At 52.0% G+C, this 24,250-nt stretch overlaps 1 protein-coding gene across 6 annotated transcripts in view; it reads left to right on the top strand.

Moving 5' to 3' along the window:
* STEAP3 (STEAP3 metalloreductase) overlaps positions 1-24,250 on the top strand; it is a 27,176-nt gene continuing 2,926 nt past the window's right edge. Inside the window, exons 1-4 of one of the 6 annotated variants that reach the window (XM_037396292.1) lie at positions 1-251; positions 15,153-15,636; positions 16,106-16,633; positions 18,213-18,377. In XM_037396292.1, the coding sequence (XP_037252189.1) occupies positions 15,154-15,636; positions 16,106-16,633; positions 18,213-18,377 (1,176 nt within the window). In that variant the 5' untranslated portion in view covers positions 1-251; position 15,153. Of the gene's footprint in view, positions 252-3,344; positions 3,467-8,311; positions 8,464-9,149; positions 9,373-13,610; positions 14,995-15,152; positions 15,637-16,105; positions 16,634-18,212; positions 18,378-24,250 lie in introns of those variants that run through there. The other 5 variants (XM_037396291.1, XM_037396290.1, XM_037396293.1 and 2 more) reach the window with 5 other exon arrangements.

Consider the following 24,250-nt stretch of genomic DNA (forward strand, 5'->3'; position numbering starts at 1 on the left):
GCACCTGTCCAGCCTCTCGGTTCCCTTCTGGGCTCAGTGGTTTCAGCACCGCCGGCCCATGTGCCAGTCCGGCGCTGTGTGCCGGTGAACCTGCGTGACGCTCCTGTTGGGCTTATAACCCGATTTCCCAACCCGGCCGGTATCACTGGGCCCCAAGAAAGCAGCTTCCAGCCCAAAATACAGCTCTGGAAAGGCCAGAGGAGGAGCCACGTTTACCAACTGCCCCGCCAGCCAGTGCCGGTTTGCAAACGGTAAGTTTGCCACTTACTACCCCTGGATTTCAGGGGAAAGCAGAGCCGTTCCCTTGCCGTGACATTGCGGGTGGCCAGGTGAGACAGTGTCCCCCAGCTTTGCATTTGTCACCATATTTGCTCAGCTGCAGCCACTGCTGCTGCATCCCCCGTGGCCTCCAGTGCACATCAGCCCTTGGGCTGGCACTTACACCTCCATGAGGGACCCACAGGAGCTGGCAAGGGCGAAGGGGCATGGGGGGACTTGGGGACCACCACCTTGGTGTCTGGGTACAGCGAAACCTGGGCATGCCCTGGGAGGGCCATCACCTTATTGATTAGGTGTGGGGAAGGGGGCAAGCTGGCCCAGTGTACCCCTCCACACGGCCATCTCAGATGGCTTAAGCATCCCAGCAAGAGCCCTGAGACACAGTGTGGGAGCTGGAGGCTCCCCACGGCTCCCTGGTCCGGCAGCCAGGAGCTGCTGAGGTTCATCTGCTCGCCCACGCCACGCTGTGCCAGCACATGGGCACCGGTGGAGCCTGCCAGCCCCAGCCCTGAGCAGATCCAAAGCAACTGCCTGGCCCCACGGGGGGCAAGGACAGGGAGGAGGGGGCACAGGTGGCACCGTGGCAGAGGGGACAGCGGGGGCACGGCCAGCTGGGCACAGGGACACAGATGGCACTGCCAGAGAGCCACAGCTCCAACCACCAGTGATGGGCCAGGAAAGACAACTGCTGGGAGAAGGGTCCAGCTGACACAGGGAAAACCCTCGCTTAGGACCAGCAAGGAGAAAGAGAGGAAAAATAGATAAAGACACAGAAACACTGGCCAAGTGCAGCACGAGCCCGGCACATTGGGTGTCTCTGTGTAGAAGAAAAATGAAGCCACCTTGCAAGCCCGCATCAGGTCGGCTCATCAGAAAGACAGTTCCCAAGGGCATTTCCTGAGCAATCAATAAAGCCAGTCAAGGACCAGGAACTGGGGAGGCTTGAGATACCTACCAACATGCTGGGACTCAAACCATCCAGCAGACAAGTGGCCTGGAGAGGGCTGGCCACAGGTTTGAGAAGAGGGAGACAGGTATGAAATGGGTGTGCATTTTGAGGCTCTTCTTTGCGACAGAAAAGAGGAAAAGCAGAGGATATTTTGATGAAAATGGTGGAGAAAAAAACCCCAAAGTTTGCTACTGCACAAAAAAGAAAGAGAAATCTTAAAAACAAAGTAGCCTTCAGTGCTTCGGGATAAAGGAACCCCAGTGGGCTGGTTGTTACCCCAGGAAGCGATCATAAACCCCTAACAGCAGCCTTGCCCCATGCAAGGGAGACCCACACAGTGCAACTGTGGCTTCACAGAGACCTGAAAGATGAAAGAAGAATCATGTAAAACGAATTGCAATGACCAAGGCAAACAAGGCACTGACTAAAAAAAATCTATAAAAATTTTCAAGGCAAAATTTGTCTTTATATAACGTGAAAGTACACGTAGCAAGATACAGAAAACACAAGGGCATTCAATGATTCTTTACTTCAGTCTCCACAGAGGGCTCATCATGGCATATAAATTAAGTATCAGAAAGATACACACGAGAAGGCAGGAGCCCCAACAGGGAAGAAAGGGGTAAGGAGTAATATGGGTCTCAGCTGCATTCAATCACAGGTGGACTTAATGGAGGCATGATGAAGTAGAGATATCCCAACCATCCTCCTTCTCCTAACCATGCTAATAGGTTTTCTCACCTCTACAGTATTCCCTAGTACTCAGGGAACTCACAGCATCTCAAAGTTTGCAGCTTGAACACGCCTCGCCTCCGAAGCTTTCTCTTATCCAAGGTCCAGATACCAGAAGCCACCAATGCAAGCTTTCCCCAGCAGTCCCACATCTTCACTGCAGCCTCTCCATATCAGCTGGTTTCTGTATCTCTCACCCCATGGATGGGAGAGTGGATGTGCGAGGCGGTGGGTACCCCCCTGAGCCAGGACAGCCCTGGCTGGCAGCTGGCCCCGTTTGCAGGCAGCACAGAGGCAGGAGAGGGGGGACATCGGCGGGGGACAGCAGAGATAAGAGGCTGAGGTGGTTAGCATCAACGGCCTGCCCAGGAGAGGGGAAAGAAGTGGAGCTTGTTTCATCCCTGGAACACCCATCCCATGTGCAAGGTGGGTACAGAGGGGATGGCAGTCTGTGAAAATCAGATTAGGAAAATTCTCCTAACGGCCAGGGCAGCGGAGCATGTAAGGCTCGGTTCAGAGGGGCTGCACACCCCTCTGTGCCAGCTTCAAAACCAGATGTGGCTGGGGGATGGATGGCACAATCCCTTCGGGTCCCTCCCCTCCGTGCTCCTCTCCTCTGCTGGGTGGGTGAACCAAAGCTCCAGGGGGATTTTTTTTATATTTTTTTTTAAATCCCTGTGGGTTTCACCCTGTGTGTTCGCCTGAAGACACTACTTTCAGTGCCAGCTCTGCGCAGCCTAAGCTTGTGTGACCGCCGGTCTATCGGAGCTGGGCCGTGCGGCTGCGTTAGGGGTGGCTGCCGCAGGACAACTCTGTCCCCCTGCAGGGGTGACAGCCATTATCTGCTCCACGCCCGTGGCACAGCTTTTAACAGCAAGTGCACAGCCCCTGATAGCGGCGAGCGAGGTGCACCAAGCCGCACCCTGCCATGGACGTGGCACGCTGGCTGGCCCTGCAACGCACTTACGAGCAGGGAATTCAGCCTGCCCGCGGCTCCTGCCTGTAACGGATGCCGCGTCCCCGCAGCGCTGGCAGCGATGCCCTCCCCCCGGGTGCGTTTAACCCGGGCGGGCGCAGTGGGGGGAGGTGGGGCCGGGGCTGCGGGGCTCACCGCTCCGGCACGGCGCCCCTGGGCCGGGCAGTGCTGGGCCATCATGCGGGCAGCCTGGCTGGGCAGAGCCGTGCTAGGCCGTGCCGTGCCGTGCCGTGCCGGGGTATGGCAAGCCACGCTGTGCCTGCCATGCAGCGCCCCGCCGTGCTGGGCCATGGGGTAAGCCTGGCTGTGCTGGGCCATGCCGTGCCGAGCCGTGCCGGGTATGCTAAGCCACGCTGCGCCATGCAGCGCCCCGCCGTGTGGGCCATGCGGTGAGCCGTGCCGAGCGGTGCCCGCGGCCGCCGGCGGGCACATGGGCAGGAGGGCGGGGCCCGCGGCCTGACATCACGGCTCCCGGCTCACCGCTACCGGACGGCTCCGCTCGCCCTCCCGCCGTCCGCCGCCGCGCAGAGGTGAGCACCGCGGGCTTCCCCTGGCGGGGACGGCGCGGCGGAGCTGCCCCACGCCCGGGGTCCGGCAGCGGGGCTCGAACCGACAGCCGGGCGCCGCGCCGGGCGTGCGGTGCGGGGAGAGGGGCGGCTCGGCTCGGCTCAGCGCGGCGGGGAGGCGCCGCCGGGGGGGCCCCGGCCCGGGGGGGGCCGTTCCGGGCCCGCGTTGCTTCCCCCGCCGCGGAGCGCTCGGTCGCGGGGTCAGTCCTGCCTGCACCCGCCGGCCCCGGGAGCCCCGCGGTGGGGCCGGGCCGGCCCCGCCGTCCGCTGCGCCCCTGGGCTCGGGCAGCGGGTCCGGGGCGGCCTCGGCCGCGGGCGCCTCGGTGCGAGCGTGGGGCGGGGGCCGGGTCCCGGGCAGACATTTCCGAGGGTCCGGCGTGTCCCAACCCGGGTGGTCGCTGGGCAGCGGCCGGTGGGACGGTGCTGGTCCCCGGCGGGGCTGCCGTGAAGGGTGTCCGCGGGCAGCGCTTGCCGGGGCTGCCGGGCGGGTGCGGGCAGGTCCGGGGCGGTCCCGGGCACCGGGCACAATCCCGGCGGAGCGGGGCTGCGGCGGGTGGGTACCCGGGTCAGGTTGGGTCCCCCGGAGGGCAGCCTGCCCGCCCTTAGGTTTCACTTTTGTCCCCAACTCTCCAAATGCTTTGAGGGGACGAGTGGCTTCTCCCAGCAGTCGGCACCGGGATGCAGCCGGGGGGATCTCGGCAGGGGCTGCAGGCGGGACCCCGGCTGCGGGCGCTGGGCGGCGACTCCAGCGTTTGTCCGTGTGGGAGTAACGAAGGACGAAAGCCGTGAGGGAATCGGAGGGGTGACTGTAGCAGGGCCGTCCCGCAGGTGGTGAGAGCTGGGGTGGACCTGGCCCTGCCCTGTCACCCTGGCCAGGGGCAAACGCTTGCCCGGGACCGCGATGTCCCCCATGCGGAGCACCGGGGAGCTTGGGGGAGCATTGGTGCCCGCGCCCCGCTGAGCCGAGTGGGGACGGACAGGGGCTGGGGACCCCGGGTCCGTTCGCTCGGTACAGCCTAAATGAAACTAATACACAGAAAATTGCCTCCTGTGGCAAGAAACCAAATTTGAGACAGCAGCAGAGGAAGGCCATTGCCTACAGCATCAATACTCCTGTGGGCTGAGGAGATGGAGGACTAACAAGATTTAAATACTACATCAAGCTTAAGTTTTCTCCTCTTCTAAAATCACATTTGCTATGAAACAAATGTACAGTAATACAAGATCCCATAGTCACTGCACATATTTGATTTCCTCCATGATTGTGAAGAAGAATATGTTGATGACTCAACAAGTCTTTGTTTAAAAAAAAAAACACCAAACCCCAGGAAAACACACTTTGTGAAAGCATAATATTTTTTTTGTTGTTTGCTTTGCTTTTTGTTTTTGGTTTGCTTCTTATTGTTAGGAACTGTGTTTTGGCTGTGACCTTCTGAGATCACACCCATAAATAGAAGCAGGTTTAGATTCAGGGGAAACACATTTTTCCCGATGGTAGAAGTAGGCCAGCCATGCCAGCTATCCCAGGAGGTGGGAAAGGCCCTGGCAGCTGCGGTAAGAGATGCCACGTATCAAGGATTAAAACTCACCAATTTTTTATCTGTAAATTTACTATCACTGGGGCTTTTTGTCAACCCCATTATGGAGGAAAATGCTAATTATTTTCAAATTTTAATTTACTGCTTCTTCATAGGGTAGTTTTCCCTGCAGCCCTACAGCGGATTAAGTAGCTTCCCATCTTTATCTAAGTTTAGGTGAAATGTAGCTTAACTGAAAGGATAAAACATTTTGAAAGCACATTGGTGATGTTGGGGCTTACATTGCATTTCCAAAAGCCCTTTGGGGGCTAAATCACTTGAACATTTTGAAAATTATGCCCAGGGTTTAAGAGGCTGAGGCAGAAATTCCATCCTTTTTCCAGGCTCTCAGATTTTCAGTGAGTATCTCTGGTTGTGGTAACACGTGAATTTCCATTTAGTCTGCATGAATGTACCGCTGTAGCCTGTGGAAAAAAAAATGTCCTAAGAGGTCCCCATGGACCATAGACTTTAAGAACCAGTGTCTGTAGGTAACATGTCTACCACTAAAGTATGCCGATACCAACTACTGAACATGTACAAGCACTAAGAGATACCAACATGCATCACCTCAGGGACTTAGAATAAATTAACTTGTCACCACAAGGGTGTCCTTGCTAAATGTGGGTGCGGGAGGCAGTGCCCCAGCAGAACTGGCTTTAAAAAACTCATCGCAGACCATCAAGAGGGATCCCAGAGGACAGAACTGACCAGACAGACAGCATCAGCTCCCTCTGCAGCAGCCAGTGTAGCTTGGCACAGAATGGCTCCCCTGAGCGGTGGTGAAATACATGGTGTTTGTACTCATCCAGTACACGTGGGTCTCGCTAAGTTGCTGGCGACCTTGGGAAGGCCGTTGCGCACACCCGCATGTGCACATGTGCACACGCATGCATCAGCCTTCCCTCATCCCGGAGAAGGTACCTCTGAGTTGGAAGCATCTGCTGCTGCTTTATACTGAGATATTCTCCTTCCCAGGTACCTCTCCTGTCCATGGCATGCCTTGAACATGCCCTGAGGTATATGGTGTGCTCGGGCAAAACAAGTGCTGTACTCACAAGGCAGCATGATCTTCCTTGTTCTAGTCATTGTCCTTCCGTGGTCCTTTCCTAGTAAAGTCACCTGCTGCCTTCTCTTGCTTTTCCTCCCAGCTCCTGCCAGCTCAGTAACACTCCCTGTTCTTCCTCCTTTCCTGTTGGTCTCATCACCCACTTGAAGGAGTGAAGAATAAAGAGAAGTATAAAATAGATGGCCAGAATAACACAGAGCAAGATGTTAGCAGCTTGGTGTCCCTCAGCAGAAGGGCCTGGGTTGTATTCATCTCCCTGGCTGACCTGCAAGGCCGCTGCCTGTGCAGGGGATGAGGTGAAGCGAGCTGGCTCTGCGAGCTGGGATGCTGGACCAAAGGCATGTTTCTGCCAGACACAGGCAGGCAGTGGGAGTGGGAAGTGAGCTGACTCCCTCCCACCCATCTTCCACCCATCTGGATCCCCAAACAGGACCACCTGGTCAGCCGGTCACTCTCCCCCATCTCTCCCAGGAGCTTCCCAGAAGCTTGTGGGAAAGGCAGAAGGAGCAGAACGCGCCCCTACATGGGCTTTGTTGCCTTTCCTGGGCAGCGTGTGCCATTCTCTCCACTGCTGCTTCAGGGTGGGCTCAGAGCTACCTCTGCGCGCTGTGCTGTGCCTCTGCTCCGAGGCTGGAAAGCAAGAGATCAGCAGGAACCGGGCTGACCCCATGCCACAGGTTGTGTCTTCCCTGCGCTCCACACTGCCTGCCAGGCCATCTTCTCTCCCCTGTGGTCCTGCATATCTTCTGAGTCATCAGGAGAGGCAAAAGGAGAAAGGCAAGGGAGTGCTGATCTTGGAGACCCTTCAAACAGGCGCTGCAGCGTGGGAATAGCCAAACCAAATATTTTCATGCGACACACAGCGCCTCTGTGTCTTTCCTGGAAAGAAATAAAGAGGTTTTAAACAGCCGGTGCCTGCCAGCTCCCTGCAGTGACTGCTGAAGTCAGGTCTCACCATCTCGAAAGCCCTCAAGCTCCCAGCAGAATAACATACACTGCCCAGAGAATAGGGGAAGAGATTTTCCCCAGCTTGTTTCAGGCAGGAGCACCTTCTCCCATCGGGTCTGGCTGCAGGACGTTATTAGATCTACCTGAGAAGCTTCCACCGTCTGGGCTTTCGGCTGCTTCCCTGTTTTCCCTGCACTTTAGGGAGGGAAGGCTCAGAAATGGGTGGGTCAGTGTGAGAGTGTCATTAACTTGGTAAGTGCAGGAAGCAGATTAAGACCCAAAAGAAACAGGTAAGGCTGAAGTGTGGCACCTGAAGTTGTTGTAAACCACCCCTTTATGTCACTTAAGAACTGTGAGATGATAAGCAGGGAAAATAAGCTTCTTATTCAGAGTCACATCAGCCAGATAAAATCCCGTGTGCTATGTCAGCATCAGCACTGCTTTAGCAAAACTCCCTCTTGCTTCAGGTCTGTGCTCTCTGTGGTCTTACAATGAAACCTCCAGTCTTCCCAGGCTTTCAGATTCCCATTTTATGAAGTTATATTACAGGGCAGGTCCTTCTCAGGCTTCTCATTACTCTTATCAACACAGTGGGCACAGGCAGCAAGATCTTTTGGCAGAAGAGCTGAGGAAGCTCATCAGGTAAGGACTGTGCTGCAGAGAAATGGTACTGCACAGGGAACCTCAACTTCAGAGACAAATCTGGGAGAGTTTGGGGTTATCTGTTGCAGAGCCTGTTGGTATCTGTGCTTAAAATCATGTTGTTTTGATGAAAAGAACAGGCCAAAAGTTTGTTTTCCAGTTCTGTATCACAGGCGGGTGATTTTTCTGCTGAGCATTAATGCTGCCTGTTTAACCTTGAGAAGGGAGATTCTTCTTGCAAAGTGGCCACAGGCTGATGTATTTCTATAGAAAAACTGTAGCCAAAATGTCTGAGCTTGTGTGGGAAAAAGAGACTATTTTGCCACTGTGGGAAACTCTGGTAGCCCTTTCTCCTCCACTTTCCCTTGTTTTGAAAGATGTTTTTGAATTTTGGTCATGGTGAAGAACATCTCGTGGTCAGGGACATGCCTTTGGCTTCACCACTGGCTTCCAAAACCAACATCCTCTGTATTTATTAATGTTTAAACCAGAGGGTGCACAGAGCGGGGAGGGTCTGTACCTGTCAGCCCGTGTTTTCATTAGTGGGTGATGCAGTAGGGAGGCACGTACTGAATTCATAGGTGACGCTGAGCTGGGAGGAACTGGAAACATTTTAGAGAAGAAACTAAGAATTAAAGGTTGTGACAAACTGGAGAGCTGGTCTAAATAAGCAGGGCACGTGTTATGTCCTGTGTGGTAGGACCGACTGACTGCATGGACACCAGGTGAGTGACCAGCCAGGCAGCAGCCATGGGGAGCCAGAGGACAGGGTGATGGGCACTGCAGCCTGTGAGTCAACAGTGTCATGCAGTTGTGCAAAAGCAAACAGCCTGCTGGGATGAAGAAAGAGTAGTGGCACATTGGGGAAGTGGCGTCTCTGCTCCAGCCAGAGCCTTTTAGGGGCTGGGTTAGAAAATGCAGTTCTAGGCATCCTCCAAGAAAAAGGAGAGGAAGGAAGAGGAGGCTGAGTTGCAGGACACACATCAGATAACAGCAATGAGGAAAGAGTTGGATTTCACTTGTGCAGGAAAAACTGAAGGGAGACGTGAAACCTGTTTTCCAAATGCAGAATGTGTCTGCAAAAGGAGGGGACAGATCATTTGCTGCATCCTTTGGGGGTAAGAGAGGAAGCAATGAGGTTAATTGGATCAAGAGATACAGAGAGGGGAAAGCTGGGCTCTGCAGGAGCTTATGAAAGTGGTTTTAACAGATAAACACCTGACAAATGAGATAATCAGATAAACACCTGCCCTGGAGCAGGGGGAGGGATAAAGACCTGTGAGTGCAGAGTGCATTAGGGTGGAGAGCTCTGGTAGGGAGATATGCAGCAAACCCATGGGGTCCCACAGCAGGTCTGTGGTCCCAGCAACCCCTCAGGTCTAACGGTGGGTCTGTCCTCATCATGTTGCAGGGGACAGCACCCAGCAATGCCTGCTCAGTGCAGGGCCATCTCCCCCAGGGCAGGTCCCTGTCCTACCTCCTCAGCCCGGCGGCAGGGGTGCAGGGTGCACAACCCCCCAGTTCCCCAGCAGCCACCCTGCCTCTCTGCCCTGTGGGTGCAGGGGCCGCAGGACAGCGCAGGGGAGCCCGGCTCCCAGCATTTCCTCATTCTCATGGCCTGGCTGGCATCCCAGGTAGGTTTGCAACTTGACTTTTCTGGCTGAAGTGAGGCTGGAGGGTGATTTTTCACCCAGTTCCTGGTTTGTGCAGTTGGGGAGTTAACCCTGCTTTGGAAGGAGAAAGAGGGAAAGGGGCAGCAAGCCTGGTTCCCCCCCTCCTTCCCTTCGCAGAGCAGAGGGGTGATTTCCAGTCAGCCTGGGCAGCATTGAAAGGTCTCCTGAAATGTGCACTGGTGCTGGGGTTAAAGCAGCTTTGGATAAACCCTTTTCTTTCTTAAATCTGTTCTAGTCCCAACAGGTACGTGGTACCTGCTGTGCTTCTCGGAGGAGCACTCCAGGTATGGGGGACTTAAATGTTTTCTTTTCCCTGGAAACAAAACAGCTGTAGCCAAAAAAAGTGTTTCTGCTCACAGCAAGACATGAATAGACTTCAGGCGCTGAATGCTCCTCTCCAGCTGGGGCTTCTCAGGGGTTAAAGCAGCAGGAGATACTCTGCAAACAGAAGCTGTAAGGGCTTAGGCTTCATGGTTCAAAGGTCCCTCCATGCAGGCTGAAAGTCCCCTGGGGGCAGAGATCACCCCTGTCCCTCTCGGTGTGGTGTCTGTGGGCCTGTGTTCCACGGAGCTGGGTGCCAGCTGCGGCTGGCAGGACCCAAAGGGACCGTGCTGATGCAGAGAGCGTGACATTCCCCTGTGATGGCTTGACCAAGGGCTCTGCTACATCACTTGATTCCTCATGTGGCTTGCTGGTCTTTCAACCCACGTGCTCATTAGGGGATGTAGATAAGAATAGCGAGCTTTCATCTCAGATAACCCCAAACAGAAGCTGAAGCAGAGATGCCTGTGATGACCTGCATGGGTTGAATCCACAGCTGCTCAAGGCTCATTTGTGGTCAGTCAAAGCAAAACCCAACCTGGGGCAAAGACACAAAAGGGTTTTTTTCAGCCCAGGTACTGCTGGCTCAGGCCCTGTACATGAGGCTAAGCTCAGAGATGTTACTTGGAGCTCTTTATGAGATTTCTGCCGTGTTCTTTGGCACAGTTTGACTTGGTGATATGTTTAAGGTACTGCTTTTTTTATTAGAGTTAAGTTGTATTTTATCTGATAAATCTGAAGGCAGTGAAATGGGTCTTGATTGTTTGGTTTTTTTGGTCAAAACTGAAGTGAAGCTCATGCCTTGTCACCACAGGTCCATCCTTCTTCAGAGTTTGCAACTCAAACACCTCCATGCTGTGAGCCACAGGAACCAGCTAGGCTATCCTTCTGTACCAGAGGAATTGAAAGGGGCCTGAAAAGATGGTCTCATTGTTAAAGACATCGTCAAAGATATCTGGGTCTTCCCAGGCAAACTTGCTGGAGTCCCATAATTGTTAGTATCTTGGTCCCCCGTGGCTGTTGAAAGTGGATAACGCTGGAGCCAGCTCCCCCTTAGCGGTGGGGGATGACCAGCTTGGCAGATCGGTTCTGCTGTGAGCCCAGGGACACCTGAGCAGGCTCCTGCAGCCTGGCTCCATCCAGAACGGCTGTCCTGCTGCACAACCTGAGCGAGGCTGCCCAGTGTGGGCAAAGAGGCAGAAAAACCTTGTTTGCCTGGCAGTGAGCCTAAGCTAACTGCCTCTGCCAAGCCTCAGGTGCAAAATACCTCAAATTATCCGTTTTTCTTCTGTGAGAGCCCCTCCCTCCCTCTGCCTGGGCAAGAGAGATTTGACTGCTTCGTTTTACCCAGCTTTTGTCTGTCTGATCCTGTTCTTTGGGGCAGGAGTGGCCTTCTGGACGGTTTTGGTAGGGTGCCTGGCAGAGGGGAGCTCCCCGTCTTGCTTGTTGCCCATCGCTGCTATTGTCCTGTAAATAATAACAGTAATTGCAATGCAGTCAGTGAACCACACACAGGAACAAGTGTGTCAGAGCTGGACATCGCACCCCCACGCTGTGATATAAGGGTGTTATTAATAGTCTAGCTGAAGGGCAGCTTTAAATTGTATCAGATATTTTAATTAGGGAACTGCTTCCCAGTTAGGATTGGAGCTAGTTTACTTCCATTGGGCTGTGCTTTAAGTCATCTTGTAGCTTCTTTGCTAAGAAACCGACCTCCTTGAATTGCATGTGCTGTAACTCAGCAGGGGTGCAGTTTCCTTGATAGGGAAGATCAATAAACGAGGTATATCTAAGGCTGCAACATGCTAAAGATGTGTCTGAATGCCTGGTAGTCACTCCTGGCCTCCTCTGCCTCTGGGTGACTCCGCAGCATCCTGGCTGCCGTGCTTTGCGCTGGCTTTGGATGGGTTGGCCTTGCCATGAGGAATTAGCTTTGGGAGGCAGAGTTTTAAGCAGGTATCACGTTGTCCATAGGTACAGAAAAAGTAGCATGGACATGGTAAGCCAGGGGCGGTGGCAGGAGACCGGAGGGTTTGCGTGCTCCGCAGAGATACAGAAGTGAAAAAAGCTGTTGCCTAATCAGATGCTCCATTTCCAGGCATCTGTTAGGCAGAGACCACAGCATTTGTGTCGGTGAAATGCACTTACGTGAAAAAGGGATCTCCTCCTCCTTCCTTGGGAGGATTTCAGTGTATGGTAGTGACAGATTGCAGCCAGCAGCAGGGACCAAGCTGCCATCACACCCAAGGGCTGTGCAGCAGGGATGGGTCCTGCTCCAAAGCCCTGACAGTCAGAGCACAACTGAAAGAATCACACCAAAATCCACAGAAAAGGTTTTGAGGCTTCTTACTTTTAACTACCCTGCTGACTTCAAAGGCCATTTAATTCTGTTGTCCTTTTTATTCAAAATAACGGGGGACAGCAAAACTGTTTATCTCCAAAAATTGCCAGCATCTCTCTACGTGTTCAGTGGCAGTCACAGGACAGAGAAAATGCACTACAAGAAAATGTGCTTGCAGCAAAATTCTCATCCTGGTGGGAGCATGGAGAGAGCTTTTGAGGCACTTTAGATTGATTACAAAATGAGTCTGCAGGTAACAACTGCTTTGTCACCCTGAATGTTGATTTCTCTCCTCTTGGCTGAGAGCTGGAAATGTATGTCTCTCGGGATAACATTTTGTGCATACAGGTGGTGGAAGAGGGGGGGCTGTAGGAAAGAAATCTCGTTTGGCTGAACAACAGCGTTGGCTCTAGAACAAATACTTCCAGCCACAAATAAATTCAGGTGGAGCAAGAAGGTTTCTAAAAAGTAAAGCAGTGAGCTTTTCAAAAAGTGTCTGTTTGAAAGGGGCCAGGAAAAAAAACCAACATCTTTTCAGATAGAGCTGCTTTACTGTACAGTAGGCGTTTTGCAGCACAGCTGGTTGTGGTCAGAGTGGACTGGTGTTCCCACGTGGCTCTCCAGCATTCCCTAGCTCTGACCTGAGCTCTACTTGTGAGGTTGCTCTTCCTCTCGAGAAATCCCAGGTGGTCCCTTCTGCATCCTCACTCAAGTGTTTCTTTTCCAAGCTGTCAGCCTTTGTCATCTCTCTTATTCTTTCCATCCCCTTCTAGGTTTATTCCCATTTTTTCCATGGGGTGAGCAGAACCGCAGTGTGCTGTTCAATTTATGGATTTGTACAGTGGTATAGTAGCGTTTTCTGTGTTGTTTTGTATGCCTTTCCCACTAATTCCTAGATGAAACATCCTAGTGATGGTGATACACTTGGAATATACCCAAGACAGGGGTGTGTGCGCTGGCAGCAGCCTGGGTTAACCCAGCTGACACAGCCAGCATCACCACATCAGCCTTGTGGCACCCAAACCCTTCTGCAGGGCTGGAACAGAAGCAGAAAACTTCAGAGTGATATATGAGTAATTCTGAGTTTAACAGGACTCTCTTACTCACCCAGAGCATGAAAGAAAGTCTGTGTGATATGTGGGGAGCAGGGGAAAGGTGTTATTAACGGGGAGAAGCTGGCATGCTTGTCTTTGGCACTTGTTTTCTGCTGAGAGCACTGCTCATGTGAACACACACCTTTGGTCTCTGGGACGAGGGGGTGCTTGGTGAGAGGCAAGCAGAGCAGACAGACCTCTGCCATAGAAACAATATTGTCACTGAAGCTGTGATTATTTTTTTTTATCCAGGACAGTGAATTATAGTTTCAGGGTCCCCCTGCTGAAGGTGCCTTGTAGGCTTTCCGTGAGGAGCAGGACTGAGAGATCATGGTTGCTGTGTAAGAGATCTTCTCCGGCAGTGACAGGTTCTGTTTGAGGTATGCCGGCCAGGGAGCACCGAGCTGCTATTCTCAGGGCAATGTGACCCTCAGATCGTTTTTTTGAGTGGTGTTAACAAATCTACAGCTCATGAACGTGTAGGTATAACTAGGGGGTTTTGTGCCCATAGGCAGCTCTTGCCACGTGTCAGTAGTGAATTTTGGTGCTTGGGCACTTTGAGTGAGGAGATTCTTCTGCAGATTCTTCGCAGTGAAGACTGAGTGTCCTAAATGATCATCACGCATAAGCTCAACCTTCTCAATATTCGCTCCCTTTCCCAGATCACTTATGAGCCTGTTGAACAACACAGATCCTCAGCGAAATCCCTTGATAACCTATTCCCATTATGAAAATTATCTATTTCTTCTTACCCTTTGTTTCCCATTGGTAACTATTCATGCAGAAGTGCCCTTCCCCTTTGCACCACTACTGCGCCAATCCCAGAAAAGCCTTGGGTGAAAGACGTTTCTAAAAGTGCATGAAAAACAGCCTGCACCAGGGACCAGGTCACCCCAGCAGAGTGGTCACCTTCACTTTGAAAAAACTTGACTAGCTATAAGCAGGACTGTACTCTGCCAAAACCAAGTTGTCTCGGTTCCCAGTGTATCGTGAGTTTGTTAATGACGCCAGTACAAAAGCCAGGTGTCCTGGTGTGTAAGTTCCCTCGGCCACCTCCCGAGCCCTTTATAAACCTGCCTTTAAGGAATCTGCCATTCCTTAAGAGCAAATTTGCTATTCCTTACGTTGGTGGCACAGCCTGGCAGTTCCCTGCCTGAGTTTCTTCTGACTTCCAGGGCCAGCCAGCGTGCTGCCTGTGAATTTACTGATCTGCTCAAAACCTATCTGTGGCCTCAGTATCTAATCTGTTACGAGAGCAGAGCATTATAGGGCAAAATTCATTAACGTTTGTAAAGCTCATCAAGATCTTTCATGAGCAAATTCCATCATGTTTTAATTTTTTTTTTTAAATGTCACGAGTAAGTTCTCATTACTCATTGAAGAGCTGAAGCAAACAGTGTTTGCCAGACCCAAATATTGGAACAGGCAAAGGCTGCAACTCTCTGGGTTTACCACTTTTAGGACACTTTCATTTCAGCTTAAACTCCCTGCCTCAATTCTGCTCCTACAAATCAGAAGCATAGCCTGCCACCAGCTTTTCCAAACATAGGCTCAGGGATTCCCATAGACCCCTGGCCCTGGGCTTTTCAGAAGATGTCTGGTAGCTCCATGGGGCTCTGAGAGCCTCTGGTCCTGGTTGCTGTTAGCGTTGCCCTGACTTTGCAGTGTGAGATGCCAGCGTGAAGGACAGCAAAGGATGGATGAGTGTATCCAGCAGGTGTTGGATCACACAAACCCTGGAAACCTTCCTAAACCCCTTGGCCTTCCAGCCCAGTGTGGTGGTTTGTCCCCCTCCAATGGTGCTTGGACGTTACTGCACGCCTGCAGGTGGGTTTGGCAGATGGTCCTGGGCTACTGGGACCAAAACCACTTGCACTTCTGTTCAAATGGCCTGAGTGGCATTCTTCCCCACGACTGTGGATGTGCTCTGGGTCTCTGTGAAAGTTTCACAGTGGACTTACATTTCCCCTTGTTTTTCTTACCAGGATGTCCAGAGGAGACATGGCCAAACCCCTCCTGGGCCATCGGAGCATGGAGGGTGACCCCAGCAGCATGCCAGCGGCCGGCCGCACCATCGGGGTGCTGGGGAGCGGGGACTTTGCGCGGTCGTTGGCCATCCGCCTGGTGTGCTCCGGGTTCAAGGTGGTGGTTGGCAGCCGCAACCCGAAGCGAAAAGCCAGCCTCTTCCCTTCTGCGGCAGAAGTCACCTTCCAGGCTGAGGCGGTGAAGAAGACGGACATCATTTTTGTGGCAGTTTTCAGGGAACATTACTCCACCCTCTGTGACCTGGCTGATGTGCTGGTGGGCAAGATCCTGGTGGACGTTAGTAACAACACCGAGATCAACCATCACAAAGAATCCAATGCCGAGTACTTGGCTTCCCTGTTCCCAGCCTGCACCGTGGTCAAGGGGTTTAACGTGGTTTCTGCGTGGACGCTGCAGTCAGGTGCCAGGGATGGAAATAAGCAGGTATTGTTCTCTTCTGACAAGGGCCAAATCCCAACTGTTTCAGCAGCTGAGGTCTGGCAGCACCAGCAAATGGCCTTAGGCTCCAGGAGCTGGGGTCCAAGGGCTGGCCGTGGCATCCAGAGACTGCCCCATAGCTTCTGGGTTTCTCGGCTCAGAAATGAAGCGCCCTCACTTGCTTCGCGCTTTGTGTAGTCTTTGGGGCCTCTCCCTAAGTGAGAAGTATTATTTAATTATAGTCTGTTTATCTAAACACAGCCAGTAAAACAAACTGGTGGTGCACACATGAAAGGAAACCTGTCCAGGAGAGACATCTTCGGCAGCCATGGTAAATCCCCGTCAGAAAGCCTGCCAGGAAGCATGATGCTCACTGGAACAATGTAGGCTCCCTTTAGCACAGCATTCCTCCCGACACACTCGTTCCCAGCAGCCTGATCTCTCTGCCCTGTGTGTATCTCTCTGTTCATTGCAGGTTCTGATTTGCTCAAATAACCAAGAAGCCAAGCGCACTGTAGCAGAAATTGCTCAAGTCATGGGATTCACCCCTGTGGACATGGGCTGCATGTCATCAGCCTGTGAGATTGAGAACATTCCCCTGCGCCTCTTGCCAGCCTGGAAAATCCCCATCTTTTTGGCATTGGGGCTCTTTCTTTGCTTCTTCACTTACAACCTGATCCGGCAGGTCATCCACCCTTACATCAGGGAACAGAAGAACAAGTTGTACAAGATCCCCATTGAGGTGGTCAACACAACGCTGCCTTGTGTGGCCTACGTCATGCTCTCTCTTGTCTACCTGCCCGGGGTGCTGGCAGCCTGCTCCCAGCTCTACTATGGCACCAAATACAGGCGCTTTCCAGACTGGCTTGACCAGTGGCTCCAGCACCGAAAGCAGATCGGGCTCCTCAGCTTCTTCTGTGCAGCTTTGCATGCCGTGTACAGCTTCTGCCTGCCCATGCGCCGCTCCCACCGCTACCAACTAATCGAGACAGCCGTCAAGCAGGTAACGTGGTCGCTTTTCAGGTCAGCACCTGTAGCGATGATCTACGCACATCCAGGTGTCGGGTAGCAGGCTTAATGTCTTGGCTTTTGCACTCACTTTCCAAAGCACGTGTGGGACAGACAGTGGGAATAAGCTGTTATCGGTATGAGCCCTTCCTCCGTGGTGCAGCCGCGCCACGCATGCCAGGCATGCACCCATCCGCATGAGGACCAGCTATCTTGGCAGGAGGTTGCCCATGCATTCACAGCCAGGGCTAGAATCGAACTTCCCCGTACCATTGCTCCCCAGAAGCACAGACAAGCCTTTGCAACCAACTTTGCCCAGCACCTGGTGTGCCTGAGACTAAGCCAGAGGCAGGAAGAATGCCAGGAGAGGAGAAATCCAGTGGTGGAGGGAGCAAAGTTCCCCTCCACCTTTCTCCCTAGATTTTGGGAGGTCCTTGTTTACTCGCGCTGATGTTCACAGTAGGGTGCCTGCTGCAGTGACCAAGCCGTAACCCGGCGGGTTTGTTTTGTAGAAGCCGTGTCCTCCTCACAGTGTGCCTCCAGGAGTTTAACAAAATGATGGCGAAGAACTGGTCATAGTCTAAGAGAACAAGGAGATGGAAAAGGACTTTTATTGCCCTACTGAGACTCTCAGCAGTGTTTATCCAATGTGAGATTGCTACCTTCAGGCAATTCAGCCAGCTCTGTAACTTGTCAGTGCCATGGGGAAATGTGATTCTGCCCTTCTGTCTCCTGGCTTCTTGCTGCTCCCCCCTGCTCCCTCCTGGGATGGCACACGCTTCATACAGTTGAGTGGAGAACCTGATCAAGGAATTGCCCCACAACCCATCTGCTTTCTGTGCTGGGGTATTTGCCCGAGTGTTTCCAAATGGTTGTCCCCACAGAGAGGAGGAAAGGGGCCACGGGGGCAGAGGGGAGCAGGATGGCTGGTTTCGGCAGCAGTGCCTGTTCAAAGCATCCATCAGACAACATCCACAGCCTCTCAGCTCCAGCCTTGAGCAGGTCCTTCTCAATTGCCACGGCAGGCATCCTGTGTTCATTTCCCCTCTACCTCCTGTTTTCTAGCAACATCTTTGTTTAGTAAATTAAACCCATTTAATGGGCTAGAGAGGACAGTTCTAAATGTTCCTCTTTGCCATGCAGGATGAAACCCATCTTCCCTTCCATTAGCATGAACAATTTCCCCCCTAAATGCACTTAAAACAAAGGTTATTAGGAGACTACTGCATATTCAAGCATCTGTATTTGTTTTCATGGCTTTAAACTGACTTCTCATTCTAATTATCTTTCCAAATGCGACTTTGGGGCCTGCTGCTGTGGTTACTGGCTGTGGGAGCTGAGAGCGTTCAGCAGTTCTTCCCAGCAGGCTTCACATCAGGTCTAGCTTTGGCCAAATGGCAGTGGGATAAAAGAAGATTTCCACACCTCTCAAATAGGCAAATAGTGCTGGAGTTGTGAACAGGACCCAGTGTTCATCCAGGAAACCTGCTTCCAAAACCCAAACAAATACAGATAAAATTCAGTTCCCCTATACCTAAGCGCTCTGTTGTAACAAACCTTCGTTGTCATGCCAGGCTGTGGAGAAGAAGATGAATGTCTGGGTAGAGGAGGAAGTCTGGAGGATGGAGATTTATATCTCTGTTGGAATAATTGCCCTGGGCTTGCTGTCGTTACTTGCCATCACTTCACTTCCATCCATCGCAAACTCTCTCAACTGGAGGGAATTCAGTTTCGTTCAGGTAAAGTTGACATTTGCCGATGCCAGAGAGCGTTTTTGCACTCAGGCCCTTTCGCAGGCCACGGAGGGCAGGGGTTGACCTGCCATCCCAGTACAGCCCTGCTGCGGCACAATGACTGCAAGCTGTGCACTGGTGCCAGGGCAAACCCTGCCACTCCACAGCTCCCTGTGCAGCCCGGAGCCACGGCCCCTGGCCGGGAGGTGACACCGAGCAGTGACAGTGGGGCAGCAGGCTGTGCTGTGTGCCGGGGGCCGCTGCTCTCAGGGCTTGCCCTGTCTGCAAGGGGTGCTTCTCTCGGGGGGAAGGGAAAATGCAGCCTGTCATGGGCAGGCATTGCAGGAGGGAGTCTTTAATGTCTTGCCTGAAGTTCTTTCTCACCCTGCATTTAGCAGCATTAGTTAGAGATCCTGAGAAAAATTCAGCCTGGGCTTTGCCTGTGTGACACCCCTATGCAGAGTCCTCTCCCTCTCGCTTGGTGCCCAGGAGCTGCACTGCTCTTCACAGCTAAAAACCTCCCGAGGTCACACAAGGTAGAAAGGCAGAAAGCCTGGGGGTCATTTTGAGAGGGCAGGGTTGTTCACTTTCGTGGGCAAGATCTCCCTTGGAGCTGGTCGCGTGCCCATCACGCACGATGTGTTGGAGCTGCTGTGGGGAGTTTGCACGTGGCCAGGGAGGGCAGGCAGGTAACCTGCCATGGAGACGGCTGGCTGCGGGACATGCCTCTGCCCTTGCATTTCAGGGAGAGTGACCTTCTGAAAAAGAAAGCACCTGGGAGGACAGTGCAGGGGAAGGTCAGGCTTGGCAGAGCTGGCATGCACCCAAATATTCAACAGGCAGGTTCAAAAAGGCTTAAACTGGTCTATAAAATGCCAGAGCCCAAGAAGCACAGAGAACTGGGTATGCTTTCAATGATAAGTCCATGTCTGATTCTAAAAAGTGCATTAGGAATGTAATTTTCCTTTCTCCAAAGTCATTCAGCAGTTTAGGAGCCTTCTTCCCACTTGCAGCAACGTCCAGGCTTCCAAGGGCCAAATTCCCTTGGTGACCCGAGTCCACCATGTGGGACATTCACAAACCCCAAATTTGGGGGCTGCAGCGTTCTCAGGGATGCACTTGGAGCCAGGCTTAGGGCTGAGTAACAGGGATAGCAGGGAATGGACTTCAAGTATTCCCTGCACATTAGAGCAGATTTTGAGGCCAAGTTCCACTCACCATGTCACTGTCATATCCCACAGCCCTAAAAAACCCTTGTTACTTGTGTCCCCTACCTCACTGCTGCTGAGCATGCACTAGGCTTCAAGTCCTGCTGCAGTGACCCCTGTGGCACCCTGACATGTGTGGGACCCCGACCCCTGCATAGCCTCCCTGTGCATCACATGGGTGCGCACCTGACCCTTCCAAAAGGGAAGGCAGGGTTTGGGGATGCGGAGGTGAATATCTTATCATCCAGCCCCTCCTGCTGAAGCTCTTCAGCAGCACGTAAATAATTCAATATTCATTAGAGCCTGCTCCCCCGCTTCTCCCGCAAATGCCCCAATCACCAAACGAGCAAGTCAGGTTTTGTCTTTTCTGCTCTCTTGCTGTGGGCTAGTGAGTAATTATTTACACTGAGTAGAAGACCCTCACCAGGAGAACTTGACCCCTAGAGATCATCCCTTGGGGAGAAGGGAGACCTGGCTTTAAACCTCCCTTTCAGACTGGACAATGGGAGCATATTCATTCTTGCCACCATCTCCTGGAGGGGGCTGCAGCTGCTGGGCTGTTGGATAAATCGATCTTGGCTTAGGCATCTCATACAGGAATCCCAAAAGAAGGGAAGTATGAAATAAATGAAGCTCCTTGGAGCTTGGAAGGAGGCTTTGAAACCCCCTGTAGTGCTGCCGTCTCCTACCAGTGCATGTAATGTGACTGTTGCATCTGCCCTTTGGGATCCGTTCCCATGCCTTTCCAAGGGGATGTCAGCCTGGGACTAGACAAATACATATTGGTCAGCTCCAAAATAGCTCTTGGCTGCCCCACACAGGAACGGTTCATGGCTTAGTTCATGGAAAGATATTCACACCTATTTTTGTCCACGTAGGATAAAGCATGACGGTGCAACAGGAGCTCCCAGCTGGTCACGTGCAGGAGAGGCACAGCTGGTGTTGTGCCCTGCTGCGGAAGCAGAATGCAAAAAGAGCAGGTTACAGATCTCCTAGCATGTTAGCTTCTGCTTGTGTGGGGTTTTTTTAATGAGGACTCTTAAATTATTTACTCTCCAATAAGTTGGTGATGCCTTTCTTGAGGAAATTACGAGCAGATAAAGCTACGGCTCCTGGGCTCCAGAGGTTAACATTCATGTAACGCGGTGTGATCCTCCCTGAATTAATGCACAGCTGCACAATGTAAATACAAGGGGTGAAGCATGAGGCTGCTTTCTCAAATATTTGGGATGTCTAGCACTTGACCCTTTTACAGCGCATCAGAGGCATCGTGGCTTCCCGTGCCTGGGAACAGTGAAAGAGGGGGAATGCGAAGCACAGCCACCCCAGCCAGGTGTCTTCCAGAAAATGCAGCAATTTGTTGCTGTCTCACTAGAACTGGCTGATGTGTTTGAGAGATCCTGTACCAAAAGCTGCATCTAAGAGAGGGCTAGGGCTTGTTACAAATTCAGGAGCCACTTTAGTCCCCTCCTTAACCGGAGCTTCTCAATGACATTTTCCAGCAACAGTGTATGCACCTGTATTAGTGTCACGGGATACTGCCACGCTCTTAAAATACCCATCTGTTGCCTGACAGGCCAAAAATCCTGTTTGGATTGTTGCTAAGGTTTGAGAAAAAAAAACAGTTAATTTTTATAGTAGTTCCTGCACATATACAGATTTCAATTAAATATAGTTAAATTGGATACACAGTTCCCCTTACATGTCCAGTTTTGATTAACAGAAAATGTACAGGATCTGGACAATGGATAAGTGGAACGATTTGTATGCAATTCAACTTATAGGAGACATTTTTAATATTCCGCAGTGATTTACAAATCCACTCTAATTGGCTGAGAAGTAAAAATGTGTATGATTGCCTTTACCTTCCCGTCCTGAGAAGTCCTCCTGGAATTTCTTGTTTGAATTGACCTGGTTTCCTTCTTAGCTCATGTATCACAAGATATAAAGAATCTGTCATCAGACCTTTTCTAACCCTTCTGTCGATGAAGTGTGAGCCAGAGTCACTGCCACGGAGCTAATGACTTCACAGGACTAACGGCAGCAGAAGTCAGAAATATATCTGGGTCAGGAAGGGGCTGTTTGCTTTGGATGCTGCCCAGAGATTTCCAAATGCGCCACATGCAAGTGAATCACCTTTGGTGATGGATCACAGGGAGCCTCACGGACACCAAGGACATGGGGGAGATATGAGTTATTACAGAATAGAAAATAATGTGCAAAGCCTGCGTTAGGAAGATACCGTTTTCACACAGCCACCTTTCAGAGGGCTTTAACACCTTATGTGGGTGGTGGCCTCACATTCCTCATGCTGTGACAGTGCAAAGGAAACCTTTGCCCCTGTTTAAAACAAAAACCCAAAAAATTTTCCTAGCCAGAAACTGCATTGAGAGGGTAAACAAGAACAGAGCTTCAAAACTGGTAGCAGGGCTAAGCACGCTGGCAAACCAGCCACCCCGGGGTGCTCAGCAGGCTCTGCATTGTGCTATGCTGGGCAGATACTGAGCTGTAGATACTGAACCAAGCTGACATCAGGAAAACTTCTGGGGTTTGTGCCCTTACAGACCAACCTGTACCCAGCTGACAGCTTGCCTGGGGGGTGCAGCCACAGGGCGCTGCTGACCACAGGTCCTTCAGCCAGCAGCACCATCCGGGCCCACCCCAGGCACCCCCAGCTCTCACCAGACAGCCCCTCATTTGTGTTAGAAGCGGATCAGACCATTGCTGCTGTCTGAGGAGCTGCCAGTGCCGTTTCCAGCCTCTGGCAGCTTATCCACGTGGTTTTTGCCAATTAGCTTTTTTGTTCCATGTGCCCCGCTATCCGCACACAAAGGTGGGTCACTGAGCGCCTGTGATGGTTTGTCACCTTTTGTCCTACTAATTTCTCCCCCAGTACCAGCAGCAGCTGCAAGAGAAACTGTAGAGGAACAAACTAATTACCTCCAGCTCTGACACGTCTGCCATGCACAGAGCCCTGCTCTGGCTGGCTCTGAAAGCACCCTCTGCTCAGGGCAGGCAGTGTTTGCTGCCCTCAGACTTCACTCTGTCCCCTTTCCCCCTACCCTGCTTTACATCTCTGCTCTTCCAGATGAGTCACAGTCTCGTACTTCCAACCTTTTGCCACCCAATGATTTTCTTTGCCTGTTGATAAGAAGCTCAGAGTTGGTAAAAGATGGATAAGCTATAGGTCAGGTCCTGCTGTTATGTTCAGCTGTGATCATGGCATACTGCAGCAAACTCCTCCCTAATTTTCCAAGTGAAACCAATCTTCACCTCGTTTGGGTTTGTTGCTTGTTACCACTTTGGTTTAGGAATCAGACGTGGCTTCTGGTAAGGACAGCTGTCCCTGGAAGAAAGGCTGGATGTGGGGATGCACACATGACCGAGGTTCAGCTCACAGCTCTGCTCCTGATTCCTGGCACAGCCTCGAGTAATGCTCAGCTGTAACAGAGCAGAGTTCCCTACCTTGGCAGGGAGTTGTACAGGGTGAAATCTTGGCAGGACTCAGCGACACCCAGGTGACTGCTGGATAGGTGCTGTGAAGTACCTAGACGTGGTAGTGCGTTTTAGAGCTCTCCTCCCCTCCCCTGCCCAGTCCTCAGCTGCCTAAATAATCAGCTCTGAAGGTTAGAGGAGTTTTTGTCTAGTTTGTTGGTAACAACATGGTACATTTTTAAAAGTTGTCTGGGTTTTTAGTTTCCCAGCAATCAAAAATAGGAAGGGATGCTTTGAATTGTTCTTCAGCTGAGATTATTTTTTCAGAAGAAAATGATGAGTCCTTCCTCCTGTCTTGCCCTGATCCCTTATTTCTCTGCTGTGTCCTCTTTCTAAACATGCCTTGAGGAAGACCGTGTTTCTTGCTGATCCAGATCTGACTAGCTGCACCAAGCCAGATACTTTGACATGTAGAGACTTCCTTCCCTACGTTAGGGATAGCAGCAGCAAAATTTTCCCTGTCTATGCATCTTGAAATGCTGTTGTTATTGCAGACTTAGACCAGGCATTCAAAGTAGGGCAGCAGAGCAATATTCTACACCTGTGCTTTTCTTTGAAAATACAGCAGCAAAGGCTTGTACTCAAGATGCCTCCGGGATCGAGCGCCCGGCTCCTGCTGAGGAGCTGGCAAGCTCAGGAGCCACCACCTCTGATGCTGGCAGGAAAATACCAGTGAGGGGACCACAGTTTAAAACCCCTCTTGTGAGCAACCCTCAGAGGGAGCTGGAAATATTCAGGCAAAATACTGTCTCTGTGGGTGCTTGGGAGCCATGATCTCAGCTGAAAATGGGGAAGTTCTTTGTCTGCAGAACAGGAGGTGGGTTCTTGCTGCCTCCCTGAGTGACTAAAGAGCTCTTGACTCCCCATTTAAAGGACTTGGTCCATCACATAGCCTGATGGTCTGGCTCATGAACCAACACAGATCTCTAGGACAGAGAAGGAAACCCTTCAGGGATGTTCCTCACCTCAGAACAGAGCACTTCTGTCTCTGCAATCTCATTTTCCTGTAGATGACAGCACCTGAAGGTGGCTTTCCTTACAGCTTCACCAACTTCTGATGGTGCCAATTGCTGGTCCAGAGCCACGATGCTGATGCTTCACCCAGTCGGCCAGCAGCCTTTTGCCAGCCAGGGCCCAGCAGGCAGGGGAGCTGGCAGCTGCAGCTGGGGACGAACA

This window comes from Falco rusticolus, chromosome 8 (assembly GCF_015220075.1).
Source record: "Falco rusticolus isolate bFalRus1 chromosome 8, bFalRus1.pri, whole genome shotgun sequence".
Classification (NCBI taxonomy): domain Eukaryota; kingdom Metazoa; phylum Chordata; class Aves; order Falconiformes; family Falconidae; genus Falco; species Falco rusticolus.